Source organism: Schistocerca nitens, chromosome 2 (genome assembly GCF_023898315.1).
Source record: "Schistocerca nitens isolate TAMUIC-IGC-003100 chromosome 2, iqSchNite1.1, whole genome shotgun sequence".
Taxonomy (NCBI): domain Eukaryota; kingdom Metazoa; phylum Arthropoda; class Insecta; order Orthoptera; family Acrididae; genus Schistocerca; species Schistocerca nitens.
The window spans coordinates 1,077,280,292-1,077,303,335 of NC_064615.1; the positions used below are offsets into that span (position 1 = coordinate 1,077,280,292).

The window sequence follows — 23,044 nt, forward strand, 5'->3', positions numbered from 1 at the left end:
AAAATGGTCTTCATGACATCCGTTTCTAACCAAGGTTCTCGGGAGGTTTCCTACGATTTCAAGGCAATTCCCTTCTAATTATTCCCAGTTGGGAACCAGCTCGCCTGGTATAAGGCTGGGCAGTGAGTGAGAGTATAGCATGAGATATTAGTTCAGAATACCTAGAGAATAAGAATTCAAGTGTTACCTCAAATTATCGAACAGTTAACTTCATATCCCTAATGCACTAATCCTGAGACATTACAAAGCGAATTTCACATCAGAGTCTTGAGAGACCTATTCCAAAGTCTAGCGTAGATCGGTGTATAACCACACACATTGAGGGTGGATTCATGCAGAGTAAACGGGTGGCGGCGTCTACCTGTGACCAGGTGCACTTCGGTTTTGGGCCGGTCTGCGGCACATTAATGTTAATGTGCGTGTCGGCCCGCATCAACATCTTGACCATCTTGGCGCGTCGTTCGTTGTCGGCTGTTCCCCTGGAGACGATAGGGCCGGTCGGCGGGTCCCGAGGAGCACACGCACTGTCTCAGGCGGGGTCGTCGGACGCGTTCCCGCAGCACTCGCGCAAGTAAGTTCGCAGCAACGGGCTGTGAGCGGCAGAGTCGCGAGACACACTGAGGATCGGCCGCCGGCCGGGCCACACTTATATTACCGCCGTCCCCGCTTAACTCGGCTCACCTTGCGTGCCGCCGCTTTTGTTTCAGACGCACGCATCGCATCGTATCGCTCCTCGCGTCCTGTCCTCCCTCCCTCCTTTCTTCCTTCCTGACCCGTGCGCCCCCCTCCCCTCTTTCCCCTCCAATCATTGCCGACGTCGACTTCGACGTCGCCGCGACGTGCCCACAGGCAGGCTACTTTGCTGTCCAATTGTGACGCCCTTTTGTCCGAGCGCGTTTATTTCAATTGCCCCGTTGCGTCGTCTCGTGGCTACGTCACCGCGCCCCCCCTCACCCCACCCCCCCTATCAATCAGAACGGGAGCCTTCTCCTGCTTCCTCCCATCTACAGTTTCTCTTGTGTCCCCTCCTAGTCTCTCTGCTTTTTCATCATTTGTCGAAATTTTGTAATGGTAGATGTGACGCCTCAGTCTACCATACCCTTTCGTCGTTACACTGAGGTGACAAAAATCGTAGGGTACCTCCTAATACCGTGTCGGACCTCCATTTATCCGGCGTAGTGCAGCAACTAGATGTGGCATGGACTAAACAAGTCGTTGGAAGACCCCCTGCAAAAATACTGAGCCATGCTGCCACTGTAGCAGTCCACAATTGCAAAAAAATGTTGCCGGTGTCGGGCGACCTTGGTGGCCAAATCATCTGCTCGAATTGCCCAGAATGTTCCTCCAGGCAGTTGTCAACAATTGTGACTCGGTGACATGGCACATTGCTGTCCATAAAAATTGTTTGGCTACAAATGGTCTCGAAGTAGCAAAACATAACCATTTCCAGTCAATGGTCGGTTCAGCTGGGCGAGAGGACCCAGTCAATTTCGTGTAAACACAGTCCACACCATGAGGGAACCGCCAGAAGCTTGTACACTGCCTTGTTGACAGCTTGGGTCCATGGGTTCGTGGGTCTGCGCCACACTCGATCCCAACCATCAGCTCTTACCAACTGTAATCGGGTCTCGTCTGACTAGGCCACGGTTTCCCAGTTGTCTAGTGTCCAATCGATACGGCCACGAGACCAGGAAGGGTGCTGCAGGCATGTCGTGATTTAAAAAAAAAATCACTTGCATCGGTCGGTTGCTGCCACAGCCCATTAGCTCCTAATTTCGCCGCAGTCCCAACGGAAACGGATACGTTCGTCGCACGCCCCGCATTGTTTTCTGCGGTTATTTCACGCAGTGTTGCTTGTCTGTCAGCACTGACAACTGTACGCAAACGCTGCTGCTCTCGGTCCTAGGAGAGAGGTAATGCCTGAAATTTGATATTCTCTGTACACTCTTGTCACTGTGGAACTCGGAATATTGAGTTCCGTGGCGATTTCTGAAATGGAGTGTCCCATGCGTCTAGCTCCAACTACCATTCTGCATTCAAAGTCTGTTAATTCCTGTCATGTGGCCATAATCAGCTCGGAAAAATTTTCACGTGAATCACGTGAGTACAAACAACGGCGCCGCCAATGGACTGCCCTTTTACACCTTGTGTACGCGATACTACTGCCACTTGTATATATACCTATCGGTATCCTATTACTTTTGTCACCTCAGCGTATACAGAATACAGTCGATAAAAGCATTGCATTGACGAAAATATGAATTTTATTAAGCCAGTTGAAGATAAAGTGCGAAATGCGGCCGGACACAAAATTATACCTCTGTAAAGTGCTTGGTTGGTATATTTTGCTAAAATAGTTTAGTCCACAGCTATGGAGCTCAACTGCTGTTAACATGGCTGAAGTAAGAGTTATGACTGAACTGCACTTTAGCAGCAGAGCTTCAACACCTTATCTTGGCTAAAAACTCGGGCCTTTCTTCCACGGATAGGGGAATTTTCAATGCGCCCCGCAGTGCGGGAAGTTTCGGGTGTTCTGCGAAACGGTGACCACCAAAGGGCCTCGAGTAGTGCTTTGTTATTCGCCGCGTGACAGGCGCGACCGCCTTGGCGGCGAAGGGTCGCCTGCATCGTACATGCGCGCTGCCACGCACGGAAGGCCGTGTACCGGTATATCACAGGGTCCGGTCACCAGAGAGAGAGAGAGAGAGAGAGAGAGAGAGAGAGAGAGAGAGAGAGCGAGCGAGCGCTAGCTTTTCTGCCCAGACCTGCCTACTTCTAGTGCCGTTCGGCCGAAAAAACTGCATTAGCATTTTTAACGGTTACGGCGGCGCGTTCACCTCTACCCACGCCAGTCGCCACACCGGAAGACGGCCCAGGAAGGACTCGTGTGCCACGTTCGACGAGCCTTTCGCCTTCCGCTTTGTGTTGCTGAACGGCAGTTGGGTCGTGATAGAGACGGCGCATCAGCCAAAGTAGGCTGTGTGAGCCTCTTCCAGGTACTATATAGCGTCTTCCTCCGCTCCGTCCCGGAAGATTTCCAGAGAGAGAGAGAGAGAGAGAGAGAGAGAGAGAGAGAGAGAGAAACACTAACCCAGTTGGATAACGAATCTGGAGTGACGTCAGAGGAACAGTTTCTGTCTTCACTTGAGATGGCTGTAAGATCCCGATCGTGCAATTTTTGCCCTAGTTAAAAGTATGTGAAGTTTCGAAATTTGTGTGTGCTGTGGCCAGTGCACACGATCTGAAAGAAACCCAAAATGTTTAGAATTGGGGTACCGGAGTGGTAAGTTGTTTTTCGAATGTGGTCAATAATCACACATCAGAACAGAACCAGTTGTTCAAAAATGGTTCAAATGGCTCTGAGCACTATGGGACTCAACTGCTGTGGTCATAAGTCCCCTAGAACTTAGAACTACTTAAACCTAACTAACCTAAGGACATCACACACATCCATGCCCGAGGCAGGATTCGAACCTGCGACCGTAGCGGTCGTGCGGTTCCAGACTGTAGCGCCTTTAACCGCTCGGCCACTCCGGCCGGCCAGAACCAGTTGTATATCCTTTGTTAACGGGTTACAAAACTCCCTCTCACAAAACTAGTAATTGTCTGATGTGATTATCCAACAAGCAAATTTCTTGTTTGTGATGGGGAAGTGCCGATGCTAGATACGATGAGGTGTAGTAGAGGGAACCGTGTGGTATATGGGATAGCAGCCTCTCTGGTGATGGGGGATTTGACATCTGGAGAGTCAACAGTGAATTTAGTGCCCGAGGCAAACAAGACGCTGAATTCAGTAACCGGCTATGCCTAAGCGAACAGCGTGCGTGCGTGCGTGCGTGCGCGTGTGTGCGTGTGTGCGTGTGTGCGTGTGTGTGTGTGTGTGTGTGTGTGTGTGTGTGTGAGGGAGAGGAGAAGTGGGGGGAGACACTAGTTCCGCCGATTACAACAGACAGGTGTTAGTCAGGAGCACAACGACGGGCTGCCAAAGGAGCAGACCTGCCACCAGCTGGCCGTTGTCACGCCAATCGTTGTTGACGCGCTGCGCTCTAAGCTTCCTGCTGCTTGTCGGCATTCAGAGGCGAGCTCTTACATTGTGGCGCAGCCTTCCGGTCTCCATTGTGGTCGCCGCTCGCGTGCCCCGGTCGAGATACCCCTACGTCAACACCAGTCGTCGTGCGGGTTCTTGTATAGCGCTCTCAAAGCTGCCCGACTCCCCTGTTTCTTTGCGGGCGTCATAACATTTCGCCGAAAATGTTGACAAAAGAGGCGTTCAGCTGAATTCGACTTCACTCTTGAACGCCTGTATCTGCTGTCCTGTTCTCCACTACACTGACACCTGCTGCAGAGATAGAAAGCCGTAAAACGACAGTGGCGACGAAAGACACGGAACGAGAGGTTTCATTTGCGGGCAGTTGATACACACACCGTTTAAAACAATTAATGCGGCATATTCCTCCGCCAACTGGGCAAGTCTGCTACGCCCCTGACACGCTAAGCGTCGGATACTGCTACAATGTCCTAACTACTCGTGTCAGCCGAACTAACACGGAACAATCTGCTGGTAGCACCAGTGTAGCCTAGTCTGCCTATATCTACTAAAATAGAGATAACGGTATATTCTGGAATGAAAAAGTAAAAGAATACCAGCCGGCCAGAGTGGCCGAGAGGTTCTATGCGCTACAGTCTGGAACCGCGCGACCGCTACGGTCGCAGGTTCGAACCTTGCCTCGGGCATGGATGTGTGTGATGTCCTTAGGTTAGTTAGGTTTAAGTAGTTCTAAGTTCTAGGGGACTGATGACCTCAGCAGTTGAGTCCCATAGTGCTCAGAGCCATTTGAACCATTTTTAAAAGAATACCAAGTATCATTAATAAAACTAGGACGAAAGGATGTGTTGAAGTAAACTGTCTGACATTTGTAGACGATTTTTCTGAACTATCTGAAAATCTATCAGAACTGCAAATCGATCTCTTGGAACAGATTTCCAGTCGGGTACGTTTAAGAATCTCTGCAGAAAGAGCCAAACTTATTACTAACATAAAAACCGTCAGAATTTTTATTACACAGCCACTGATTCGACAGGAAAGGTCAAAAAGCTTAAGTAACAAGGAGAGGTCATTCAACGAAATGGGTTAGGGAAATATGCCCATAAATGAAATGGTAGTACTGGTGCTAGGGAAGTCTTATTTCCTTTTGTTCGATGGCAGGCTCCCGGTTATCACACTAGTCGAATGTTTGGTGCACAAGTTGGCTGGCACAAGATGCTCCGCTACTGGACAAGAGGGGATGTCGCCACGTCTGACAATTAAATTGCTAGGGGTAACTGTCCCGTTGCGACAGCGGTCTGCGGCGCAGTTGAACTCTCCTCCAATCTGTGCCTCCCGCCTCTTAAGTGGGCGTGGCGCCGAAGGCGCGGCCAGCGATTGACCCCCAAGTCGGTCGCGAAATCTGCGGCCGTGTCAGTCTTCGTCACGGAGCATCGGCGACTGCTTACGACGCCTGTTTACAGCGACTGCCAACGTGACCACGAGCAGACAGCGCATGTTTACCGCTTTTCTCGTGGTCCACCGCCCATAAAGCACTGTTTGTGTGTGTGTGTGTGTGTGTGTGTGTGTGTGTGTGTGTGTGAGAGTGTGATTTGCCTCACTGATCGTTTGTGACACAACGAAACCTTTCATGTAGTTTAATTCGAGAAGCATACTTCTTTTTTGCATACCCCAGCAGGATGTAAGGGAGGCAAAAACACTGCATTCCAGTTGCTGAACCGTTTTGGCTAGTGGTGGTAGGACATTTGTGCTGTCGTGAACGAGGGGCGGTAAGTGTTAAAAGATCGGGAATTTGAGGCACCATCATTCCAACTGCACAGTTTCAATTCGCAAACTGAGCTGTAGTGTCTGCTGTACTGCAATGAAGACAGCAAACGCGAATATTTTATTTCGGATTGGCGACACAGTATGTATTGCATATTTTTAGTGTTAAAGATCTCTGTAACTAGACTTTTTATTGGAGCTAATTACACTGACGGAAATGGAAAGTGTTATACCATGAACACCGTGATCTAATGCTACCAAACTGATACTCCAGCAATTCCATGCCTGTGGGATATGGTGATTAAAATTTCATCGTTACGCGGGCGTACTTTCAGTACTGAAGGATCAATAACTCCGGATGAAGCAGGGTGTGAGCATATGATGGCTAGAATTTTTCATGCCCAAAGAGCATGCACCTTATTGCTATCTTTCTGACTTCGAAAAAGGTCGAACCATTAACTTGAGAGACACGGGAGTATCGTACCGTTAGACATCACCAGCTGCAGTACAATTACTGTAGAACCGGTGGTATGAGAAGGACCCATGGCAACAGTGGGGCAGAACTGAATACAGCGGTCCTCCTATAAGAAGTGCACCACTACAAGACCCTAATTCTGTACGACTGGCTCTGGCGAATAGACGGATGAGAACATTGCAGCTCAAAGCAGTAATTTGACACTTTTTTACAGATGACAGCTGTTCTTGAGAGCCACACCTCCGCAACGCTTCAGTCATGGTGTAGAAATGTGCTGGATATGAAAACATACCTGATTAGGAAAACCCTCGTTAACTAACCCTTCTTGTCCAAGGTACTATGATGTATTTCAGCAGCCCACGCCACAAACGCCTTGAGTCCTGTGGTTTGAGAATGTCAGCGATGCGATGGTAAGGATGTGTCCAGTGGGGATTCATGATCTTACACAGCACGTGTTGCAGGAATGGCATCCTGAAGACGACACACGGAGGATGTCGGCTTCAACTAATGCAAGTGTGTATTCGTGTCTTTGGGATAACACCTGATGTTGATTACGGACATCGGTTCGGACTGGTGCTTGACGGTGTAACACTTTGCACTTCCGTCGGTGTAAGTAAGGCGCAAAATGAGAATTTTACCCTACGGTGGGCAAGTCAACGACGCGCGTGCCGTCCGGTGAGGTGCGGAAGAGGCCGGAGAGCGCGGATGGTGAGGACCGGGGGGTGACCCGCAAGTCCGGCCACGGCGGCGGGCCCTCAGCCGGCGGGGTCGGAGCTTCCGTCATGGCCGGGGGCGGCGGGGCGTCCGGCGGCGGTCGTCATTCGCGTCGTCCTCCGTCGACCGTCCACCTCCAACCGATCGCCGTCGCCCAGCAACGGCCGGAGGCCATTGTCACGGCCGCACGCTGTCTCGGCCCCACGTCTGAACAGTGATCACCACTGCCCTATAGCTCGTGTTTTAGGGCGAGATCTTTTCTAGGTCAAGGCTTTCAAATAAGCCTCTCAGCTTCTCCACGATCTTCTCCCTCATTTTACGAATATTTTCTTTGCACGTCCTAAATGGTCAGTCCTGGTAGTCTATCGCAGAAGTGCGTGTCTGGAAACCGAAAGGTCGCGTAATCGAATTCCGGTCGAAACACTCTCTCTTGAACCTAGCCTTCACCTCAACGATGTGAAGATTCGCCAGGAATGACAGGCGGTTCGGATTCCGCGTTAAACTGCAGGCCCCAATCCCTCGATAGGGTTACCAGTGTAGGCTAGTAGCATCCAATTGAGATTTGCACCAAGGCGTTTAGCCTCGCAGAATTATTATTATGTGGGTCCCAAGATGATGAACAGTTTTCTCTGGAAATATCAGTTCCACAGCTACATTTGTTTTTCTTTACATTCCTAGCTCTGTGATTCGTTTCAGGGTTGCAGCCCCTTTCTCAGATGCTCAACCTTGTGATCAGCCAAGCTGGAGCTTGGCACCATCACTGGCCGCAGCAAGGTGGTTTTCTTTTTGCTGCGGTCATTGTCGATGCCAGTTCCAGAATGACAACATGTCTGAGTACAAGGATGACAAATAACAGAACTTGAAAACGGGGCTGCGACTCTGTAACTCGTCACGAAGGTAAGAATAAAAACAATGAAACGCAGGTGTGGAAATACTTCGATGAAAGCTGGAGGAAAAAATGTCAGGTCTTCGTTCCTTTGAACACCACTCAGCTTTTCTCGATTTGGGCCTGTCGAATGTGCCGTACACGCTTGTCTTCTTCATACAGAGCATAAAGGCAAAACCGAATGGCCGACAAAGTTGTAATCCCAACCACTTTGAGATAAGAAACTTAAGTCACATGAAGTAATGACAGAAAACAACCTGTCTGCTCTTGGAGGAGTCATCTGATAGTTTACCAACCAAATCAGTCTCGGATAATTGTTTGGATCTTATGTCGTGAAACAGCCTTCGTGCTCAGGGTGGGGGGGAGCGGTGGTAATATTGGTGTAATCGCACGCTGATGCCACAGCAGTCAACCTTTAAAACTTGTCATACTGTGCGGCTGTTGCAGTGAAACTATTAGAAATAATCACAGAAGCTGACGTCGTTCACTTCTGAAAACACACACACACACACACACACACACACACAACCTGCTGCAGGTAATCACTAATCGCGATCGAACGACACGCTGGTCTGTCTTAAATTGGCAAAGTCCACTGGAGTTACTTCGGAAACGAGGTTGTTATTTCTGATGAAGACTCCTTAGAATCGTAACGAGCTAAGTGCGAAATATTTGCCTGATGCAATCAAGGGATTATCTATTTAAATTAAACATTTTTTACATCGCCACGTCGTGATAGCAGGGCGGCTGTTGTAGGACTTAGTCCGTTTTCCCAAGCTGCGACATGGTCGCGAAGCGAACAGCGTTCCAGAAAGTATGGAATAAACTTCTTTATTTCCGTTTACGATCACAGAATGTTAGGTCGTCAGACTACCGATTTCGGGCAGCAATGACCGTCTTCAGATATGTTTTAAAAACATGTCCTGATGTAATGGAGCCATAGAGGCATCGTCAAAAGATAAATACACAGTCAGCTCCATTATATTAGGACATGTATTTAAAACAGATCTGAAGATAGTCATTGCTGACCGAAACCGGTTGTCACATTTTGTGATCATAGGCGGAAATAAAGAAGTTTATTCGTCCTTTTTATCCAAATGTTCTACCTAGCTGGGACTGAGGCAGATGGAATCCCAACTGGGAATGTTTGGGAGAGGATTTCCGGTTCCGGCATTCGCCTGATGACCAACGGAAACTTGCCTGAAAACATTGGTCGAACTGTGGGGTTGCGGCTATTTTCATACGTTTCTGGGACATTTATTCTCTCAGTTTTTGTGTGGGACATCAATCATCGGTCACCAGTGGAACAGTACGCTCAACCTAGAGACTGACCAGCGTGTGGCGACCGGTGGGGAAGGCTGCGCCTCTCCTACCTGTGTCCAGAGGCGCCCGCGGCCCACCCTCGCGGGGACGTCACCATCCTCGACCGTGTCGATCTGCTTGGTGTCGACCAGCCCAGAAAGGCCAGACAGGCGGCTGCACGCGATCACGTGCGCCTCCTGCGACGCCGCCAGCTTCTTGTCCTCCTGCGACGCCACTGGCGCCAATTCCGCCGCCAGCAGCAGGTTCAGTTCCCTCTGGGTCGCCATGCTCTCGTCCTTGTACTGTTGCCGTTTGCGTTCCTGTTGCTGCTGGAGCTCCAGCTGCTGCTGTTCTTGCTCTTGCTGCTGCTGCTGTTGCTGCTTCTGTAGCTGATCCTCCTGCTGCTGCTGCTGCTGCTGCTGCTGCTGTTGCGTCAGCTGCTGCAGTTCGTGCTGGTTGGGGCGCTGGTTCTTCTTCTGGCGCTGGTCGAGCGACACGATGCTGATGCCAGAGTTGGTGAGTACGGTCAGCCGCGATGAAGCCGCCGTCGATGGTGGGCTGCCGCCGCGCTTCAGGAGCGCCTCGGATGAGCTCTGAAACAAGACGGGACCCGTTAGTGGCGAGGCGATTCGGCAAACGCTTACGACTCTTTGGCTCCCACCGGCTGCGTCACTGGAGCCGTCGTACCTGTAGACACCTTTACGCGACAATCAATCACTTTCTTCCTGCCACGGCAGACAAACTGCATATCTTTGATCAAGGACTTCTTGTCGCGTCACATTTGTATGCTGCGTCAGGCTTACGACGACTTGCTCCGTCTTCATAGCCAGGAATAATTTGGACTCCGTATTGTGTTTTATTTACTTGGCCGCATTTTGTCATGGAAGTTCTATGGCTCCCTGACGCCTCCAGGACAAAAATTAGACCAACTAAATAAAGCACCACACAGCCTACAGATTACGCCTAAGGACGAAGACGTAAGAAATCGTCGAAAGCTTAGATCCGCATAAAAATGTGATGCGGCAAGTAATCCTTGAAGGGAGACCTGAGTTTCTCGCGGGTTATACAATGTTCAGACAGTTTAGGGGAATGCAGACGGATGTTGGTGTTGACAACCGCCGGTATTTTGACAGGTCATTTTCATGGCAAGACTGCAGCAAGTAAGTGCTGTGTAAGTGAATTTAAAACGGTGATTTGTAGACCAATTCCCGAATTGCTGTGCAAACCGAGGTTTTAAATTCAACTGCACAGCGCTTACTCGCTGCAATTTTGCCTTGAAAATGGCAGGATGATGACCTGTCGAAATACCGAACCTTGTCGATGAACTCAGCCGGTTGCATTCCTGTAAGTTACTTGATATCCGTGAAGCATGTATCTAAGAATGTCGCTGCGAAGAACTACGTTCACAAAGCGAATATCTACAAGACGGTACCACTACAGTATTTCTCTACTCGTAATAAATAGCTGAGTTATCAAGACGATGTGAAGATTATTACTACGGTCGCAGGTTCGAACCCTGCCTCGGGCATGGATGTGTGTGATGTCCTTAGGTTAGTTAGGTTTAATTAGTTCTAAGTTCTAGGGGACTTATGACCACAGCAGTTGAGTCCCATAGTGCTCAGAGCCATTTGAACCATTTTGAAGATTATTAGGTAAGGTATCCGAATCATCTGATGGCTTGCTAATACATGGGGACCGGTAATTATCGTGTGTGACCGCTTGTGTGAATTGGAGCCGAAATGTACGAGCAATGTTTTCATCACGCTGACGGAATTGTGTGTCGTGGCTTATCTGCCGGTGTTCAACCCCGACCGTTCTAGAAGACCTTGTTTGTGCGCTAGCCCGCTGCTTACATCGCCATCACGGACGTAATGGTGTCATAAGGTCGCGTGGCCAGCGGGCACACAAGGGTTTGAAATTTGTGACGCACGTTCTTGTTGATTAATTGCCTCTCTTTATCTGCAATAGTTCCTAGCCTCGTATTGACGTCCTGTATGCTACTTCCAACATGCGTCATTATTCTGTACTGCACGGTTTGCAGAGAACGAAATGTGTGCGTAGGTAAGCGTACCACACTCCATTTTAAACAGAATGACACAGCAGAATAGCGAAATGTATTCGCTAATTACAAAAGCAGGAATCGTAACTAACAGCATTCTTGCTCTGCAAGCCGACGCCCTCTGTTATGGTTGGCTCAAATGGCTCTGAGCACTATGCGACTTAACTTCTGAGGTCATCAGTCGCCTAGAACTTAGAACTAATCAAACCTAACTAACCTAAGGACATCACACACATCCATGCCCGAGGCAGGATTCGAACCTGCGACCGTAGCGGTCGCTCGGTTCCAGACTGCAGCGCCTAGAACCGCACGGCCACTCCGGCCGGCTGTTATGGTTGAGAAGTGGCAGAAGAAATTCGTTGCTGTACCGTACGTTTAGCCAGCTTACAAACACACACACACACACACACACACACACACACACACACACACACACACACACACACAATAGTGTTTGCTTTCTGTGAAACCAAATGCATCTAAATAATGTGTGTGTGTGTGTGTGTGTGTGTGTGTGTGTGTGTGTAAGCTGGCAAAATGTGCACTGCTGGAATCAGGTTGTTACGGATATCCCGAGGCAGTGCAGTCAGCACGATCTTAGTCCTTAGCCGCACATGGTTCGAGAATTACTGTTGCTGTAACACCTCAATTTGAGGGCCTGCAATGTCTCGGAAATTAGTTAAGGCTGCAATACATCGTATAAAACTCAAAAGCCACAGGTAGCATTTTACACCTTCATTACTGGTCAATTTAAATCACAGTTGCAATTCGTCTATAGTGAACATAACTTGTCGTACAGTGCCTAGAAATCTGGCTTCGCGCTTCACGTTTCCGAATCAAAGAAGTGGCGAAACAGAGGGAAAGAAGAGATGCACAGAGGGACGTTACCTGCAATCAATGTTGCTAGAGGGCGGTTGCGGGCGCGGCTAGACGGTCGCCGCGTGGCTGTGGTGGTAGCGTGGCGTGGTGTGGTGTGCGGTGCGTTCGCTGTCTCGGCTGCTAGTGCAGACCCGGGCGCCTCGGGGCCCTTCTTGTACCCGCTGGCTTATCGCCTAACCCCGGAGACCTACCGGCCTCCTCAGATGTGCGTAAACACTTGGCACTTGTTCTTTTTTTGTGTTCTCTAGGCTTTCCCTTGCAGTTATCGACTGTCGTGAGTAACTTTGTCCGCGACATTTGTAAACGGCGCGAAATTTGAGGAGGAGGAGGAGGAGGGGAGGGACTCGGATTTGCGTTATTGCAACCTCGTGGCGTGTGTGGGGACGTAAGGCGGGGGGCGTGATTTCAGGGATACATTTCCGCGGACTGCCGTAATCTTTGCTCGCCTACTGGAATGGTCAAGGGCGCCGCATGGAGGGTGCGTGATCGCAGTGACGCTTGTTTACCCCTGCAGCGCTATTGCTGTAAATTTCGACAGATTCTAGATGACGCACAAGGCAACTGCGAGAGGAGCATGTGGCCGAAGAGTGACAGATGTCATCCTGTGGCGGTACGAAAAAAAATGTAATAGGCGCACCTCAGGAGACTTGAGGCTAACTATGTAGCCAACAAGGTGACTGTTACTTTGATCGATTTTATTAAACTGTTAATTTGCTTGGTCTGTTGGCTGTCGCGTTGATTCGACATCGGAATATTTGTAGACAGCATTTCCGGAAAGCTCACTCCCGAGGTATACCGGGTGATCAAAAAGTCAGTATGAATTTGAAAACTGAGTAAATCACGGAATAATGTACATAGAGAGGTACAAATTGACACACGTACTTGGAATGACATGGGGTTTTATTAGAACCAAAAAAAAAATACGAAAGCTCAAAAAATGTCCGACACGTGGCGCTTCATCTGATCAGAATAGCAATAATTAGCATAACAAAGTAAGACAAAGCAAAGCTGATGTTCTTTACAGGAAATGCTCAATATTTCCACCATCATTCCTCAACAATAGCTGTAGTCGAGGAATAATGTTGTGAAAGCACTGTAAAGCATGTCCGGAATTATGGTGAGGCATGTTGTCTTTTAGCACCCCTAGAGATGTTAGTCGATCTTGATACACTTGCGAATTCAGGTAACCCCAAAGCCAGTAATCGCACGGACTGAGGTCTGGGGACCTGGAAGGCCAAGCACGACGAAAGTGGCGGCTGAGCACACGATCATCACCAAACGACGCTCGCAAGAGATCTTTCACGCGTCTAGCAATATGGGATTTTTTTGTTCTAATAAAACACCATGTCATTCCAAGCATGTGTGTCAATTTTTACCTCTCTATCTACATTATTCCGTGGTTTATTAAATTTTCAAATTTATACTGACTTTTTGATCACCCGCTACTTATCTCTATAACAACTTCCATCACCGTGTGCCTATACGGCAGGTGTCCTTCTAATCGACTGCTTCGCCCTTCAGTATAACTAAACCAGTGAAAGGATTATGATAAAAGCTTATCTTAACAGCTTAACTAAACAGCTAATGAGTAACTCTGGATTACCATACCTTGAGTTCATAAAAAATGTCCCTTTGTCGATTAGAAAGTCCATAAAGAAAAATATACTGATTTGTTTGGGCCATATTAACCATAAAAAACTTCCACCCCTATTTGCGCCAACTGATGACAGCGCCCCCGGCACAGCCATATGCCGATCTCGGAGACTTAACTACCCACCTTTTCTCCAGGCGCCGAAAGCTCACCCCATTCCCTAGCTGAATGAGTATCACCACGTCACCTAAGACCGTGGGCTCAGCCTAGATGGATAATGGTAAGCTTCGATACCTCGTAGCGGTATCGATAACTGTGCTCTTACGAGCCTTGGTAATCAAATGGCTCTGAGCACTATGGTACTTAACATCCGAGGTCATCAGTCCCCTAGACTTAGAACTACTTAAACCTAACTAACCTAAGGACATCACACACATCCATGCTCGAGGCAGGATTCGAACCTGCGACCGTAGCAGTCTCACGGTTCCGGACTGAAGCGCCTAGAACCGCACGGCCACCGCGGTCGGCCCCTGGTAATCGCTTCGATTCGGTCAGGAAGACTGTCGACTTTCGTCAGGTATGCCATGTTCAGCCGAAGCCAGTCATTGATCATTACATCCCACAGAACTACCAAATTGCTGACATGTTTACAGTTAAGTTCCACGCGTTGCTGGAGTACGACATTTTCTATGAGATTAAGATCAGGTGATTTAGTGGACCATGTGTTGTCTTGGAAGACGGCAGTGCCCACAGTGGCCGCGTCATGAAGATGTATAAGAAAGGGCAACGCTTGAGGTATGCACCGTGCTTCATTTTCACATTTACCTGAATGAGTGGGACCAAGTCATATTACGGAAAAAAACACCCTCAGCACGTCACAGAACCACCACCTACTTGAACTACAGCCTCTACGCAATGAGGGTTCAATCGCGTTTGGTAGCTTTCCTGTTGTAGGTGCTGTCCTCAGTAAAAGCTATGAAGAGTATTACTTCAAAAGCTGTGAAAGGACTTCATGCTGGCATCGGTGAAGTACACCACATGTTAACAGCATGAATGTGCATTTAATAATATTGTGCGTTTCGTGATATGTGTCACGTGTAGTAACTTAACAGTTTATTGTTTGAAAGATCTCTGGAAGATGTTCTGGGAAGAAAATGTAATTAGAAAAGGGCACTTACATATTGTTAGTTTGCTGTGTTTGTCTATGAATTGCAGAAGTTAAGCGGGAGGTAACTCCGTATAACAATGCTGCTTGCAGTTAAGTACTGTAAAATTGTTCTTCCTGTGAAAAACTCATTTCTCTGTAGAATTAGTATTTCCGAGTGTGTTCACTAAAAATATGTTCATTGTACATCTTGTTATTAATTCTAGGGAATGTATGTAGAGAAACTAAAGCTTTTCCCACGGAGAAGGTTCGCCGAATCGAGACAAGTTATATTTGTTCTGTGGCAGGAAGGAAGACACGGTCAAAGGGTTGTTTGGTTGTGTCCTGCTGGCGAGGGTCATGGCCTTGATCAGAAGTCCTTATCTAATGACAGGGGGACGGTTTCCTTAGGAAGCAGACATAACCGGTTCCCATTGGACACTATGGACCGGCAGTACACCCGTGGTGGACTGTCCGGACAAGATATAACTGGTGTTTAATTCAAAGCTTCTCCCCTTTATAACGTCGAATGTGTCTTTCCCTTCATCAGGGCATTATTCGCTCATTTTCATAATGCGGTTTACAATGGAAGGCGACTGTGGACAAATTGTACAAAAGCAGGCGTGCACAGAGGATAAATAAGCGTTGATAACAAATGCGCCTCCTTACATTATCGAGCGTGCATGTGGAAGTAGAACTGTGGTTGATTGCTGCAGATCGTAGAACCTTTAGAGAAGGTGCTCCTACGCATGTAGGCGAGTCCGTATTGGTTGGTCCAACTCAGTGTTGTTTTTCTTGAGAAGCCTCCCCCGTTCCTCAGTGTCGACCTTGCGGTGCGTGCGTAGCCGCCCGTCTATTTACGGTGGATAGCGGTGTGGCCGCTGATTACCCTATAAATACCTGGCAGCCTTACCGTGACCCGCTGACTCACAGCTGATCAAAATATTCGATTTTTGTGCGAGTAGACAGTTCGCGAGCCGCTCGTGCGTAAATCATAACGTTTCACCCTGTGTCGCACAGTCTGTATTTCGACACGTTCTCGATCGATAAGAGCCCGTTGTCTGCATATTTTAAAGTTTTTATGGTCGAAGGTTGAGTTGACACGAATTTTTGTAAGTCAGTATAGTTACACGGCATAAAACTCTTTCGTGTGAGAAATCTGGAAAATACAGGCCCGCTTCTCCTACCGCCTCCCTCCGTATTGTACAAAAAAGTGTCTCCGTCGTATACAGGAAGTGCATGCGTAAACTAGTAAAGTTGACTAGGGCTATGGTCACTAAGTTCGTATGCAGGAAGAGCGAAATTAAAATATCCACCGATGCGGCGATTATGATTTGGGTTGTTTGCTGAGATTGAGTATACTGAGTCAGTCCTCTGCCTACAGTGAACGACCTCAGTGTCAGCGAGACGTTAAACAATACCGTCTTCTTCTACACCTCTTTGCCTCACAATATTAAAACAACAGATTCATGGGATTGGTGAAGGAGTGTCTGGCTGTATGAAAACATGAACGACTTGTAAATCCATTCTCGTATCAGATGGCAGAGTTTTGTCGTAAACGTATTTTTTTGTAATTATTTAGTTTTACATGTACTTGGGGAGCTTTTACAGTATGTAGGCTAGACAGCCTATTTGGGGTTGTTTCAAGGGCGTCATTTTCGGCTGATAGCTGTATAACTTTACCTTTCCTTTTTTGAGAGCTAAAACATTGTCATGGATACATTAATGATGCCTTCCAAGAAGTATACCATTACTTCTAATTCCAGATGTCCGGCGGTATACCGAAAATTTGCCGTGCGGGATTAGCCGAGCGGTCTCAGGCGCTCAGTCATGGACTGTGCGGCTGGTCCTGGCGGAGGTTCGAGTCCTCCCTCGGGCGTGTGTGTGTGTGTGTGTGTGTGTGTGTGTGTGTGTGTGTGTGTGTGTGTGTGTGTGTGTGTGTGTCCTTAGGATAATTTAGCTTAAGTAGTGTGTAAGTTTATGGACTGATGACCTCAGCAGTTAAGTACCATAAGACTTCACACACACACACACACACACACACACACACACACACACACACACACACACACACACACACACACACACACCGAAAACTTATGCTTGGCAAGGGCGCAACGCGGAAACTGCAACAGTAGCATGGCAACTTCTATAGACATAAGCGGAAAGTGATGAACCTTTAAAAAAAAATTCATACTGGCTGTAGGCTCGTGCTGCAAGCAGCATTTGGAGTTCTTGTTAAATGTGACTCTGGAAATGATGGTTTTCTGTCGTGTAGGAAAGAGTTAATTCACCATTCGTAGAGCGTATTTGATGGGGAAAAAATTACACGCTCCACCCTTTGTCGTCAAGAGGTGCAGGGAATCAGTTATTGTAGAGTTTGAGATCGTCCTGCCGCGCGGTATCTGGGATGACGCGAGCGCGCGCGCATCTGCTGTTTTTCCCAAAAATCCCTGACGTCCGTCCGTCGGTATCGGCGTCGGGGTCAGCGGGTCATCTCTCGTGCACGGCGGAGCTGCGTGGTTGTGACGTCACACGCCAGCCGGCCAGTCTGCCGGGCGTCGCGCCGCCCGCTGACCTGCCTTACGTCACATGACACCGCTGCTACCTGGGCGCCCGCACGGGTGCAAAATACTGGACACCCCGCGTGAAATGTGAGAGAATGCTTTGTGTCTGAGGTAATTTGTACTGCTGCGAAGTAAGGAAAGTCATCTTCACCCATGCAGCATGGGAAAAATTCTCCAGTGTAGTAGTATTTAAATTTTAAAGTTTTGAAAACTAGAGGGTGTCCGCAGCGGTTGTTAAAAAAAAAATAGCGTCGACGCCTGTAGATCACGGGGTCCAGGGTTCGATTTCCGGCCGGCTAGCTGGTTTTCTTCGCTCGGGGACGGGGTGTTCCTGTCGTCCTAATGATTTTCTCGACACGCAAGTCGCCGAGGTGGCATCAAATAGAAAGACTTGTTCTAAGCGACCGAACAACGACCCAGCCAATTCGCTCATTTCTCTTCAGCTAGTCGGTGGGTTTGCTCCCGCCACTAGTCCACCAGTGTCTTGCCACTACAGCTGCGCAAAGCATTATGCCTGCCAATTATCAGTGAGTCGTTGCAGTAGGACGTTCGAAAAACTTTTAGTTTCGCGCGATAATGCGATTAAACTGGCCGAAAGTGGTGTGTCGGGGGGACACTACGCACGTCTACACCATACGTGAATTTGAGAATTTTTGCGTAATTTTTGTAAAAGACGGAAACTTTAAATGTCATACGTGTTAAGTGTTAAATATTGACAACAAGCTATCTTCCGAAGCTTATACATAAAGAATACTATTCGACATTTAACCTCGGAAAGGTCCATCACTGAGCGAAATGTTTTGGTAATCAAAGAAGAAAAAGTATTTTAGTGAGTTACGTAGTTTTCGAGGTATGACTGATTGCCGGATGGGGAAATTTCAACCGTCTAGCGAAGAAAATAACGTACTCAGACCCTAAATACAAGTGAGAACAGGCTTCAGACATGCTTAGACACTAAGGCGATCTGTATTATACATTGATTTAAGGTTTTTTACGTTACTTTTGTTGGAGAGACTGACTTCAAAGCGACTTTATGTCGCCACGGAGAGTTCTAGCGGCATCCCACACAGAATACTTGTAGCGACGATGACGCAACTTTGGACTTTAAACTATAGATGTAAAAAATCGGAATAGAGGTTGTTTGGCTAGTACTGGTCCCGTGGCTGTTTCTCGACACAACCTCTCAAACTTTTCTTCTGGAAAGGAGTGATCACGGACAGGACTGATCAACCTGATTAATTAGACGTTCACTGTTAGTCTTTGTTGATGTTCATTTTATGACTTCTTTTACAAGACACTATCCATTCGATTCAACTGCTCTTCCAAATCTTTTGTGCCTCTGACAGAATTACAATACCGTCGGCAAATGTAAAGCATATTTCTTCCCTCTGAAATCTTTTTCCTGTCTTACATTTCTCTTTCTTTCCCTTACTGATTTCTCAGCGTACACACTGAGTAACGTCGGGAATAGGCATAAAACAAAACGGACTGCTCGTCCAGTGCAAGCGGCCCGATCTTGCCCCTGGGCGGTAGGCGACCCGGCAAGCAGACGCCGGCGGGGGTTGACGTGTCTGTCTAGTGCCAGCGGGTACTTTTCCTCTGTTGTCTCGCAGCGATGCTCCGTGATTAGCGTCAAGACTAATTTGGCCAGTATCGATTCTCCTCCTCTTCTGTGGATTCCCCGCATGCGAGGAGCCAGCTGACGAGCTTAACGGGGAGAGGACGATGACGATCGGCGAGCGCAGCTAATTAAAGCAGAAAGACGCCGGAAGGCCATGTTGCTTTTCTTCTTTCCTGGGGATGGCCTGTCTGAACTGTGCGACCCGATGTAAGGAATTCTGTGCAGCTGGTTCCTCCGACTAGCAAGGTTCTGTATTTCTAAGGCTGTTACCATACTGTCAACGAATGACAAGTTGTTTGTGTTTTTGGCAGTATGGTAACTCTGTAACAAAATTAAAAATCAGCTACCAAGCAGTAAAGCTATTTTCTTTATTTGTTTACATCGCTGTGGTGTTTTCCAAACCGAAGCATTAAATTAAACATATGTTAACGATATGGACATTGAATATAACATATTCAGTCCAGTGGAACCATTCATCGATAAAAATCTTTAGTTACGGTTAGATGACGCTCAAATTTTTTATGTAGTCATGTTATTCGTAATTTCACCATACATTTTGCCAGATCAAAGTCACTTTCTTTGAACTACCCCCACTATAACAACTACTGCTGCTACTACTACTACTATTGTAGTAGTAGTAGTAGTAGTAATAATAATAATAATAATAATAATAATAATAATAGCTATCGTCAATAAATTTTTTCTGGGTTTGTGAACGCACATTCAGTATGTGAAACTACCGACATTTCAGTCACTGTTGCAAGTGGAGAAGATCACCTGCAACAGTGACCGAAACGTCGGTAGTTTTACATATTCGCAACGCGGACACAAACCCAAAAAATTATTTACTGTGACAATGGCTGCAGAAGCCTACGCTTATAAATAATAGCTCTTATCAATAACCATATAAAGTAATTCGTCATTATAAACGTTAAATTTTCTGAACTCTTGCGTACATATGTTTCATCGAGGAAACCACCTAGAAGATGCAGTATTGCTAATGAACTTTCTTGATTCAGTACCTGTTCCATGGTGTATCAAGAACACCTCATAATACATAGGTATTTCGTAGATAATATTCTTCCACATCTTTCTTTACTGTCTTTTCGCCTATCTCTCTCTCCCCTCCCTCCCTCGTGCCTCCCTCCCCTCGTTGTTTAATACCTCCCTAATATTCTAAAAACAGAAGTGGTATTTACGAAATGCGACATTTCATGTTACTTCTTGATTCATCACTTTTTCAGAGAGTATTGTGTTTGGCTGATTGAATTCGTGGAAAGAGTAATCCACGTGGAACTCACCACCAAGTCCTAACTAGAATAACAGTGCAGGAATGTTCAGGATGACGACTTACGGAAACTGCTGAAAGTGTTTCTATGAATTATACATTGAATATCAGAGTGACTTCTTGCAGTCACTGCAAGGGCACTTTCATAACTACTTAAGATGCCCAAAAAGTTGAGTTTTCTCTTTAATATTAAGACGAGTATTTTTGTGGCTTTTCCACGCAGAGCAGCAAAGTGTTTGTGCTAAAGTGTGGAACTGATGAGAAAGTAAACTGAAGCAGAAACAACTTTGTGTTTGACAACACAATTTTGTGCTGATCTACAGTATTGGAAAATTTCACCTTCGTTAAAGACATCAATGTAAGCAATGATAATACATTGTTGCTCTAAAATTATATAATTAGACATGGCTTTCGTACTGCAGGTAAGTACGAAAGACTTTGGAAGTTTTGCGGGGTACTGGAACACTAATGAATATGCTATTATTAGCTTTATTCTTCAAGAGGGCTGCAGCAATATGCTACCGTAATTATATGGGCTCTTCTTTTCAGATTCATTCCAGCGCATTCGAGATAATTGCACCGCCACGGAAACGACGTGCCGATCCAGTACTGTCCACAAGTGAGGCATTGCCCGGTAGATAGCTCTGGCGCTTGCGTTGCTGGTCCAGTTGACGTAACCGTTACTAGATAGCGCTGCGATCGCCCTCCCAGCAGCCGTCGCTCAGCGCTCCGTTCAAACTCTCGGAACCGGCGAACAAATATTGCGCCGATATCAGTACGTAACTGAGTTTTCATTGGGAAAGAAAAGAATCTTAACTACATTCTACAATTAGTTTTTAACCGCGCTGATCGCGGTGGCGATCTTGCTATGGCGGTAGTTGATAGAGACGCTGTAGAATTCGGAAAGTGTGTTACCTAACATATTACTCTTACGAACCACTACTCTACCCATGTATTCACAAGCCAACTGGGTTAGAGGTGGGCGTTAGAATGGGAGGGAAAAGATAATGCTGATACATTTATGTGTATTGTCGTAGTTTATTGTTATGGCAACTCTCTCAGCTGTAGCGCGAGCAGCACTTTGGCTGACAGCTGCGTGGAATTTTCTAGAGCGAGCACGCAGGGCGATCGATGCTCCTCCCATGGCTGCTGAGTATTCAGCGCATAACCGCACACACCTCTCATCTAGTGTGTACACACCCATTTACTTGTGTGTAACCTCGTAAGACATTCGTGTTTTCAGAAGGCAAACACACTTACGGTCTGCTGTCGTAGGAACGCGATGCGTCCAAGCCTCTCGCAGTGTTTGAGCTTTTAGCGATACGTGACAGGTATTCTGTATTTTGAAAACCGGAAAGAGATTTGTTTTAACTAATGCATCTACGTGGCTGTCGTTAGTTTGATATTTCAGGACAGTTCACAATACTGCCAGAAGGCATTTCGTTACGTGACAGTCAACCCTCGGAACTTGGGTTCTGGCCCTCGTGTTCCACAACCGCTTTGTCACTAAATTTCTTCCTATTTCTTGAATAATATTGCAAAACATTGATACGAGTGTGGCAATTACATCCCTCGCTGCAATCAAAGTAATGTCTTAACGTTCCATATGTTTCACTTTTCAAATCAGTTAATAGCTTGCAACCATTTACGCGATGCGAGAAAGTTATTTCATGTTAATGAACAGAACCAGCTTACGAAGAATGTGTGAATCAGTAGTTTTAGAATTTTCGAAACGCCTTACTCTTACTTTGCGTCCACAGGACTTCGTATCTGTATGCATAACAGATTGTGACTGTGACCAGTCATGACAGTGAGGACACTGCACAGGAATAAAAAAACAAAATTATTTACACGAAATGAAATATTTTTAAGACGGCCTGTTACAGTGCCATAATAAATTGATTATTATTTTAATGCTGATAGATGACGACTGAGATTAAAGAGGAGTTAGACTGCTGTCGTTATTGTTTCTAACAATACCCTAGCAGACGTTGAGGGGTGAGAGTACAGGGGAACAGCCTTGACTCTATCGGTACTATTAAGTACAGCAAAGAAAAAAGTCTGAAATCGTAATAATTACGTAAGGACACAATGGAGACTAACTCACCGTATACGTTGTGAACCTCTGCTTCCGGGGCGAGGTGAATAGGCGCTGATAAAGGCTCTCCATGATGATTGTTGGTGAAGTCCCAGACACAAGTAAAGTTCAAAAAACAAGGTCCAATATCAAAAGAGGACAGAATAATCACACAGATGCCGATACGTCAACAAAAGTAGTCCCCTGCTGTCTGTCACGGTAAACACATTGAATCAATGGCCCAATGACGAAAACCGTTTTATTTGGCGATCTTCTATGACTCTTCACTGACAGCTGCTAAGAATGCACTGCTGGTGGTAGTAACACTCTTTCGCGCAAAGATACTCCGCCAAGTACGAACTTGCGTCGGGTAGTAAGGTTGTGTTTATATATAGTACTCCTTTCGGTGCAACTCTTTCTCCTCGTTTTTTAGCCGCGGTCCCCCACCTCTCCCCGCCTCCTCGCCTCCCTCTCTCTCTCCCCTCCCTCCCCTTTCCTTCTCCTTCTCTCTCTACCTCTCCCCCCTCCCCCACTCGCTTCTTCCGCCGCTTCCGACGGCGGGCGTCTACGAGCCGGCGTCGCCGATTGGACAATTAGCGACGTGCCAGCATTTTTTTTTCTTTTTCTTTGCG

General features: G+C 47.1%; 1 protein-coding gene across 2 annotated transcripts in view; it reads right to left on the reverse strand.

Moving 5' to 3' along the window:
- The window catches only part of LOC126237474 (facilitated trehalose transporter Tret1-like), a 347,188-nt gene that overhangs the window by 11,887 nt on the left and 312,257 nt on the right, over window positions 1-23,044 (reverse strand). Inside the window, exons 1-2 of one of the 2 annotated variants that reach the window (XM_049947616.1) lie at window positions 22,443-22,776; window positions 9,258-9,779 (exon numbers count right to left, since the gene is read on the reverse strand). In XM_049947616.1, coding sequence (XP_049803573.1) covers window positions 9,258-9,779; window positions 22,443-22,505 — 585 coding nt within the window. In that variant the 5' untranslated portion in view covers window positions 22,506-22,776. Of the gene's footprint in view, window positions 1-9,257; window positions 9,780-22,442; window positions 22,777-23,044 lie in introns of those variants that run through there. The other variant, XM_049947617.1, reaches the window with a different exon arrangement.